The 10,044-nt window shown below is 38.6% G+C and overlaps 1 protein-coding gene across 1 annotated transcript; it reads left to right on the top strand.

Moving 5' to 3' along the window:
* Nucleotides 1-4,876: 4,876 nt before the first annotated feature.
* Nucleotides 4,877-9,241, top strand: pax1b (paired box 1b). The gene is made up of 5 exons (XM_076272386.1): nucleotides 4,877-5,112; nucleotides 5,490-6,113; nucleotides 6,911-7,044; nucleotides 7,868-8,072; nucleotides 8,644-9,241. The coding sequence occupies exons 1-5, from the start codon at nucleotides 5,109-5,111 to the stop codon at nucleotides 8,736-8,738; spliced, it is 1,062 nt and encodes a 353-aa protein (XP_076128501.1). The 5' UTR covers nucleotides 4,877-5,108; the 3' UTR covers nucleotides 8,739-9,241.
* The last annotated feature ends 803 nt before the right edge of the window (nucleotides 9,242-10,044 follow it).

Here is a 10,044-nt window from a genome sequence, read left to right as displayed (position 1 = left end):
TCATAATCTTATGGTATTAGCAGTTTTCACTCCCCCATGCATGTTTAGGGATCTAGGTGCAGTGTGATGAAAGTATTAGGTAAGATGAAGCCCTACATGTGCTCTGATTTAGACACAAGGCTATATCAAGACTAAATACAAAATAAGATAAAAATAATTATCTCTTGATTGATTTGTTCTTCTATTACTACTAATACTGTTAATTATTATAATTATATGTAGTTTAGTGTTAAGCTATTTCATTGCTGTGCTATTATGTGGATTTGCATCTTTAAATAATGATTATATTGACAAATCTTTATTTTCACTGGAATATGAAATCATATCTAGGTCTTCTGTTTCATACTGTCTGTCATTCAAATGATCAATAGATGATTTGGCAAAGAGTTAAAAGAGGTCTATGGTGTCTTCATCAAAGCCCAGTGTAGGCCCTGTGCACTGTAGGCTATTCTCATCACATCTCGACACTGTAGTGCTCAGCAACTGCCAATAAACTTGGGAAGTCAGTAAATGTTCCTCAAATGCAGGAGTCTCTTAATGTGGTAGTGTGGGCTACACTACACTGGTGACCAGCAGAGAACAGTCAGTCTGAGGGCTGCATTCAGTTTCTCTGCTTACTCCATTTCTACACAGAGAGATGGTCATGGCTTCTGTTTCAGCGTTAGTGCAATGGGAGTGATCAAAGATATACTGCAGTAAAAGAAAAATGAATCATAAATAAATGTGGGTTATCAGTTTTACCAGACAACGTAGGCCACAAACAGCTATTTGAGGATAAAAAAAATTATAATTCTGTGTTGTGTAGTTCTGTGTGCTTTTGAGTATTGGATCACCATTCAGTAATACTAAAGCCAACGCAACGACTGCCCAAAAAGTTTCTCTTATTTAGTGTCCAGAAAGTTTCTCTTATTTAGTGCACAGAAAGTTTCTCTTATTTAGTGTCCAGAAAGTTTCTCTTATTTAGTGTCCAGAAAGTTTCTCTTATTTAGTGTCCAGAAAGTTTCTCTTATTTAGTGCACATATAGAGCACATGTTAGGCCCTCCGTGTCCTCACTAGCTGAATTTCTGTTGACACACAATGGCTCCATCCAGGACTATACTTGCTAAAGCATATGGCAATGTTTGGTCACCCTCGACACAAACTCCAAATTATAGCTGTTCTTCAACTGCTTCGATGTTCAGTGACTGTCATAAGCCACAGAAATGCTACACAGTAACATTCTAATAAAGAGCTCACATGGGCCTTGTCCTATATATAGCATCCTTAATGTCCCGAAAACCAGGGAAACGTCGTAATTAGAGAATCAGGTATTAACAATGACTATAAAAGAGTTTGCTTCCAACTCTATTCATCTATTATCTGTGATGGAGCTGGACCCTGTAGTACAATGCTGTTGGAGATGTCTCATCTAACATGCAGAAAACAGCAATAGGAGATGTACAGGGTAGAACAGTAACAGCTGGTTTGAATCAACAAAATCTATAGTCATGGAGTGGAGCACATTTATATGAACCCTGAGGGTTTCAAGAAACGGCTCAGCTTAGCTGCCTCACACTGGCCAATAAAGTGAAAGGCCTGGGAATCATGGATTTTATTTGGCTTTCATGAATTTAACCTCCTTTAATGAAGGTTAATATTCAGTGCAGATTGTCTGAGGGATCAACCCATGTTCTGACCAAAGCTTTTCCACGTTTGGAACAGTGTGTGTAACAAGAACTAAAATCTACATGGAACAATGGTTTAATCATAATACACAAGGTACAATATTCTCCTTTCCTGACCATCAAAATTAGGGGCAATGATTTTCATTTTAGAAGGTATGGTTAGGTGGTAGAAATAGGCCTAGCATGCATCCACTAATTCTGAACTTGTCTAAGAGGCATAGGGGTGCTGAGGTATGGGACCCCCCAAATCATTCACCCCAACCAGTCAACCCAATCACAAAGATGTGATGGTTGCGCTTGTCAGCATTAAATGTGTACAATTACTAAGCCAACATTTATTTAGGCTATATTTCATTCCATGAATGCATGCAACATTATGTTTGTGTACCTATGCTTTCCAGTAAATCGGTGACAGATCTATCATTTAGATGTTTTATTATTATTATTATTATTATTATTATTTATTTATTTATTTATTTTTTTGTATTAAGTTTATGGCTATAATTGCGATGCCATGCATGTTTCTTGTCACTGGGCCGAGACAGTTCACTCGTTCGGTAAAGTTGCACATTCACATCTAGCCTGTATAAAAATAATTTGCCTACTGTACCAAGTTATCTGGTTTAGGTGTTCTACAAAGATAGCCTATACTTCATAGCAAATTCTGTCAAGTTGCTTATTTTGAATTCCTGTTTACATGCAATAAATAGTTAGGTTGTTTAATGTGTACAATTAAGTATAGAATACCGGGCTTATATATTTAGGCTATGTTTAACTTTTTACAATATGTGTATGTGCTATTGCCCCCTTTCTCTAAGTCTCTACCCCAACCTGGCCACCACGGAGTTCAAGTTAGCCGTTTGGCATCGGAGACGTTCTTTATGGAGTGATAGTAACTTGTCTCTGGTAGCCTAGGCTATTCAAAGCAAATCTCTGGCATAGGCTACAGATTGATTGCCTCACTTTGTTAAGATTCGGAAGGCAGCCCAATTTATTCTCCCCTAACTCCCACAACCTAGGCTACCCTCCTCGTCAAAAAAAAAAACTCCTCCTGCACGCCTAAATTAGCGATCGTTTGGTGCTCTTGTAAAACCATGGCCAATTGCATAGTTATGCACATGACGCAGACACATTCAATACAGACCGTAAATTCAAAAAGGGTTTAAATTTATAGAATTCCCGTCAGGAGTCACCCCAGCCACACGTGAAATTGGCACGCGCATGCCAGGCATGATTACACTTTAAATAAATTAGTCTGGGTTGCCTAATGTAGACTATTTAATAATTTGTTTCCATTGCATCCTACAACGATGAACTAATATCTGTTCTTAACAAACACTGTAAGAGCAATGAACCATGAGACAGGTATAGAGCTCATTCTCTTTGCCAGGTGTTAATGAACGCTCAATTAAAATACCTAATAGTCCTTTTAATTTAAAGCTGCAATCAAAGGGAAATTATTTCCGAAGCACACTAATTACTGAATTGTGGTTAAAAAAAATCCTAACAGGCTAAGGCAAAAATCCTAAAATGTCCCCCCAGCCGTGTTCGTGGTGTGCAAGTTGTGCATATCATCACTTACGCCATCAAATAGCCTACTTTAAGTTTAGGTTTGTTGTCAAATATTTCATCTAAAAATAATATTTGTCATGAGAAGTGCGACATGAATTGTACCCTTGACCATTGCATGCAATCTTCGTGGACATAGAATATTCCACTGTGAAATATAAAACAGTAAAGGTCCAACAACATTACTGATAACCTAATTATCATCTTGATTAATCGCGGGTTACTCAAGCATGGCAGGTTTTTTGTTTATAGCCTAACATACGTTTATTATCGCCTATAAGTTAACGCATAACCTGCAGGTCATTCCAGATCTATTTCGATAATCAACAAAGGCATTTTGGGCCAGTAAAATCAAATCTTGAGCGTAATTATCACACCAAACATGTAGACCTGTAGTGATAAGGCCTTGATCTGACAGATCAACACCGGATCGGAGCCGAATTCGCTCCAGTTGGCTATTAGCTGCTGCCTAGTAGAAAACAAATCCCGAGTCCAGACGTTTCAGACGCGGTGCGGTGGGGTGTGTTGCATTAAAATTACATTTCTGTCTCAACACACTGTCAAAGACGTGTCAGTGAAAATGCTATTGAGCAACACGACTTAAGCAACTGTTGAGCAAGTTTGACACAATTAAATTTACACTAAAGTGCATCATGTTGTTGGTAGATTGTGCATGGTTCATACGAGTTCAAAGCCTGCCCTGATTGAAATTACGCTCTTTGTGCATGTTTATGAGCATATAATTTAGTCGAATAAAACGACCAAACTCTTCCATATGGAAGCCATGTAAAATAAACTATCCAATGCTCATTATCATTTGACTGAGCCTAATGCATGCACTTTATAGTAATATAATTAAGCTGGATGTCTAGACCAGATAGATAGATAGATAGGGGAAATTCAAGAAATGTAGAATAGGTAGCCTAATTTATAGCCTATGTGTATGTTTAGTTTAACGTATCCTTTGCAAAATCGAAATGCTCCGTGTTTGAAATTATGAAATTAAATAAAAATAAAAAGACATTAAAACATGGCTGTTGGACGTCACTACCTGCACTCGGCAATGGCTATAGCGTGTATGCAAGGTCACCACTGTGCCAAGGTGATTCTATCAAACAAATTAATTCAGCATAGGCCTACTTAACGTAATGCCCGGGCTATTGTTGTCAACAGACGAAGAGTCCAGTGACCTGTCTCCAGTTACCTGCCACCTGTGAAAATGAATGAATTAAAGTAGGCTATATGAAAATGGGAAATTGTAAACCGATGTATCTATCCTCTCATCTTGACAGGTTCGACCTTGCGCGTTCTTTAGATCGGTGCTATACCGAATTGCTTCTTAGCCCATCATTTGACATCATGTTATGGTTGATGTTTGATTTCATTTTTATTAAGTTCTCAAAAACTAAAGGATTGATTCTCTCTTAAATAACCCTATATAAACGCTTGATAAATGTAAAAGGTGTGAATTATGTGTGATGTGTAGTCAGCATACATTGATTGACATAACGCAAACTTCCTCTCAGCGCAATGGTGCTACTCAAAGGGGAGCAGCCAGATACAGGAAATGACTGCGTGAATGCTGGAGAGGACCAATGAAATTGAAGAACAAAAATGTAACTGGAGAGACTGACTTGAATAAGGCGTCAAATTAATCTGAACTCACTTCAGTCCATGAGATGGACACTTTTCCTATTCTGGGGAAAAGATCACGGGGATCCTTTACCCTAAATCACTGATTGTCAACTCGTTTGAAAGGGATATAGGAGAGGACTACAGACGGGAGCACCAGTCCCCATGTTCAGGCGCAAGGACCAGCGTTTTTTTGCGACTGGAGATTAGCTGTAAAAGTGGATCAAGGAAAGCATGCGCTAATGGGTACGTTTTCACCCTTATTAAATTCATTGAATCATGTGCAGTTGAATTTGATATGCAGATCAACACTCGAACTTCATTTTCACAACAACAAAACTTTTGTGCACAGGGTCATTGCTTTAGCTTTGAATGTTTGTTGAATTATTACAGTTTATTACTAACATTATATGTACTGTACACTGGCTTGTGTAAATGTTATATAGAAAGTCTTCGAACATTTTACCATAGCGTGCATTTGGTTGAAAGATCACCTGAGTGTGATAGACGTGTGGCTGGGGGAAATGTCCATATTATGAGTGTGGTAGCCGACATTCCTTGTTTTGGTAGATCTAGGCTACATTTTGTGCTGTGGCCTGACCACCATATCTGTTATTTTGCAGATCAAACATACGGAGAAGTCAACCAGCTCGGGGGTGTATTTGTTAATGGCCGACCTCTTCCCAATGCTATCCGAGCAAGAATCGTAGAGTTGGCCCAGCTCGGAATAAGACCTTGTGACATCAGTCGACAATTGCGCGTCTCGCATGGTTGTGTAAGCAAGATCTTGGCAAGGTACAACGAAACGGGTTCGATTTTACCCGGTGCAATTGGAGGAAGTAAACCACGAGTAACAACACCAAATGTAGTAAAAAGCATTCGGGAGTACAAGCAAGGAGACCCTGGGATATTTGCTTGGGAAATCCGTGACCGACTTCTCGCGGATGGAGTTTGCGACAAGTACAACGTTCCTTCAGTGAGCTCCATTAGCCGAATTCTTAGGAACAAGATTGGAAATCTGTCGCAACCGAATCAGTATGAAAACAGCAAGCCACAACATCCACAGATACCATACAACCACATGTATCCATACTCCTATTCCAATCCAATGTCTCCTACCGGGAACAAGCTGGGTAACGCACCTGGAGTGCCGGTGCACGGAGGGCACGTCAGCCTGTCGCGGGCCTGGTCGTCGATGCACACTGTTGGCAATTTTTTAGGTATACGGGCCTTCATGGATCCTTCAGGTTTGTTTACGTTTCTCAATATTTTGTTTTACTATAGTTCTAGATCTAGTTTTTTTTTGTTTTGCTTTAATAGTCACACCATCTCGGTCTTTGCAGTTTACACCATGTTCAGAGAAGTGTTGACCATATGACATTGTTTTATTCCACTTCTCAAAACTCATAATTCCAAATTGCGAGGAGGCATACAATCAGGCTGAAAAGATGATGGAAAGTAATGAAAGTATTTACACGTGCAACGTGTAATATTGTCTATAACCTACATAGCCAATAGAACTTGTGGGCTTAACCAAATCCGCTAAATGTATTGTAGTCTACAATCGCATTAATTTTCAATTTCACCTTCAGTATATTTAACGTTTGAACAGAATTCTCAATTGCAGCAATTGCCCATTAACTAATTCAATACCTTTTTGGGCATATGGCATATCTGTTTGCTGGAATGCCACTTGGATCAGTTATATTTTAGGCCATAGTTTTAAATAATTTTATTCTAAGCGTACAGTAATGCATTTCATATACATATCATTATAGTTCAGTAGCCTATATGGCATTTATTCAAATATATTTGCCTTATATTTTACCTAATTCAGAATATATGCACATTCACAGTATAGCTTATGTATGGCTGAACATTACTCTTTCACACACACACACACTATATACAGACTTATTCATAAATCCCTGTCCCTGAAACATTTCTGTCGTTAATTCGGTATATTTCGCCTACATAAATAGGCAATTTATAGTTGTTTAATATACTAATTTTAATGAAAGCATATTGTATTTGGTTGTTATAGCTATTGCTGGAGCTGAGGGCTACCAGCCGAAGTTAGAGGATTGGACTAGCGTGAACCGAGCCACATTTCCCTCTGCACACGCCATCAATGGCATCGACAAGACTCCCATAGAAGCGGATATCAAATATCCACAGGTAACAGAGTGCTTTTTACATATCTCATTTTAAATATATTGCATACTAATTAAATGTTTATCGTGAGTATGGGTTGTCGAGTCGGATTCAGTTTTAGCTTGGCTATTAGTTTTGGGTGGGTTTCCCAGGAATGGTGTCACTTAGTATTCCATAAAACTAAAGAGTAGCCTAAAGTTGTTTCCCCAACCAATTTTATTGAGTTGACCTAAAGAGACACCTCCCCAGGTATATCGTAAGAACTTGAACCTATAATCCATTATTGTCATTAATGGGCATCATTCAGATTGGAGCGCAGGTGATCATTTTAGAAACCACATCAACAAGAAATGCAAGTCAAAGTCAAAGTAAAGGTTCAAAAATAAGAACGACTTAATTTGTTTTACTATTGCAAGGGATTGTTATATTGATGAATTATTTTATTGCGATGTTTTTTTATATATATTATTAATTGGGCTTTTCATGACGCACAATGGCCAAATGCAACACATATATTTTGATCTTATATTACAGTGAGCGTATAAGTTCAGACACTAATGCAATTTTTGAAGGCTCTAAAACGTTTGAGTTACACACAAACTTTGTTAATGGTAATAGTGGTATAGACCAAAAGAACGAAGGTTGGCTTATTCCCTACCTACAGACGTCCTGTGATGTACCTCAAAAAAAATAAGATACAGGTTAAGATACTACTTACAAATGACAGAGTATTTAGAAGACCCTGTCCTTCCCTTGATGTAGAACATTGTTTCAATTAAAATAAACATAATACAAATTGGCTGACTCGTACAATAACTTGCACATGCTTTGTGCATTTCTGCCACAGACCTCGTCGAGCCTCTCCAGTTATGTTCAAGCTTGTGCGTACTCTCCAGCCAATCAATATGGGGTATATAGTGGCCCGGCTGGTAGTTATGTGACTGGACATCCATGGCAGTCCCAAGGAGCCACGCTGTCTCATCCCAACAACGCCACAGCCATGCATGCGTCAAACCTGCACTCCCCTATGGCCTTCAAACACTCACGAGAAGGTAAGCTGCTTATTTAGCTTGGCTCATCTGGTTTGATTGATCGAACCATGCAGCATGTGTCATGTATATTCAGTGATGTGAAATAGGGGTGGAATCTAGATGAAAGAAGAATCATTGATTTGAAACCAAATTATACATAAACATAATTTCCATATAACTTGTTTACAGGATTATTCAAACAATATTTAATATAACACGGTGCACGCTAGGTTTTACCTCAATCGGAAGTGCATTAGGCCTTCGTGGCCTATCAAGGCCTATAGTAACATGTTGCACAATGTATACAAATTCATATTCAAGGATCTATGTCCAGTAGCCAACACTAGGCCTACATTACCTATTGTGTGTTGATAGTTGACGTTGGAACATTGACATAGGACTTATTTGCCACATCTGGACTTTGATACAGATAAATATCAATTTGTCGAATGGAAGTCAACATCAAACTCACATCCTGACGGCTGACCTTAGGCCTACTTAGTTTAATCGGCACGATATTTCAGGTGATGATATTTGAAGGGGAGAGTTACGACCGATTTGCTGTATAAATACCTCCCTTGTTTGTTTTCAGCTGGGAACAGAAAACCTCCGAGTCCTCTGAGCAAGCACCAGCACGAGACCCTGAGTAGCGTGCACGGGCTCGCGCTCACTACCTCAGGCTCCTAACTGCAGAACACATGCATGTAGTTCCGAGCAGAGTGACTACACCAAGGAAAAGGGAAACGGTTGTGGACACGCACTTTCAAGACTTTTCAGTAAGTTAAGAGGTTGTAGTAAGCCAATTTGCTGAAGACGGACATGACATTAGTCTCCCCCAAACTTTAAGAAAGACAGGACTGCAAGATTGAATGCAGTACATTTCTGCAATATTTGCAGGGGTCTTTGTCTTTTGACTCGCCCATCTTAATACTTGTCTGGAAGAATTCACATGGTGGCACAAATGTTTATGGCAAGCTTAATGTTCGTAGCGGCTCGGTGGAAAACGTTACCTTATTTGTTTGTGAGCATGCATACATTAAAACAAAACAAAATATTGTCAAGCGGAGGAGCCAGAATGTATTGTTAGTGAGCATGTCTGTAAATGTTAACTATTTTTGAAAGGTTTATTATATATATTTTCTAAATAAATTCCTTTGTAAATATGATTAATAAAGGCATGTAAAAAGAAAGGACATCTCTAATATTGTCCAGCTACTTGGTTTAATATGCCATTGTTTACTTTCTACAGCGAAATATTTATAAATACCAACCAAATGTGAAACTTCAATGTTGATTACATCACACAAAAGTAGGCTGCCTCGCTGATTGTATGCAATGATAATTCAATTGGCCAAAAGCCTGTATACAAAGTTAATTATTTCTACTTTCATCTTACCATGCTGCCCCTCTTGTTTGTGCTAACTGGAGTTAATGATGCTATGCACTGAACGGCGCCTCTGGAGATGCTATCTTAGCAGTGTGCTATAATGCCTGAACTTTCGTTTTTGCCTCTTCTGTGTTTTATAAAACTATAAAGCTATGGAGCTATTAGCAAATCATTACAGTTTTCGATTTTATTACATTTTATACCTTGCAAGAACTCTTCATAGATTTTGTTCAGGCCAATAAACGCTTATGTGAAAACGACGCAAACAATAACGCTTGCACTTGATTGAGTTCAGCTGATGGCAGTCCACAGGCGTGGAGTGGGAAGGTAACAGTCACATTGCATATCTGCAACAATTCAGCTGCACTTTTGTGTGATGTGTAGCATTGCCTTGCATCAGTATTTTTCTTCATATTTACTTTTGATTTATGGTTGTGTTCTGTTCAGCTCTACCTCTTAGGTTTGTTTCTGGAGTGCATAAGGCTCCTATACAGTTGATGAGTGCGTTATAGACTTCGCAGCGACTGCTGTTTTTAGCCTCTTTTTTAAAGAGAGAATTTGTTGTAGGTGTTAACATAGTTTTTCAACTACATAATTGAATTTAAA

This window comes from Alosa pseudoharengus, unplaced genomic scaffold (genome assembly GCF_046254945.1).
Source record: "Alosa pseudoharengus isolate Yale_2024_CS ecotype anadromous, Long Island Sound unplaced genomic scaffold, YU_APseudo_1.1 YU_APseudo_1.1_scf_7, whole genome shotgun sequence".
Taxonomy (NCBI): Eukaryota; Metazoa; Chordata; class Actinopteri; order Clupeiformes; family Clupeidae; genus Alosa; species Alosa pseudoharengus.
This window is presented reverse-complemented; position numbering and strand designations above follow the sequence as displayed.

Excerpts from the sequence above, each read along its gene's own strand:
- pax1b (XM_076272386.1), top strand. Across the intron at positions 7,045-7,867 it reads CGGATATCAAATATCCACAG|ACCTCGTCGAGCCTCTCCAG; the intron begins GTAACAGAGTGC and ends TTTCTGCCACAG. Across the intron at positions 8,073-8,643 it reads CTTCAAACACTCACGAGAAG|CTGGGAACAGAAAACCTCCG; the intron begins GTAAGCTGCTTA and ends GTTTGTTTTCAG.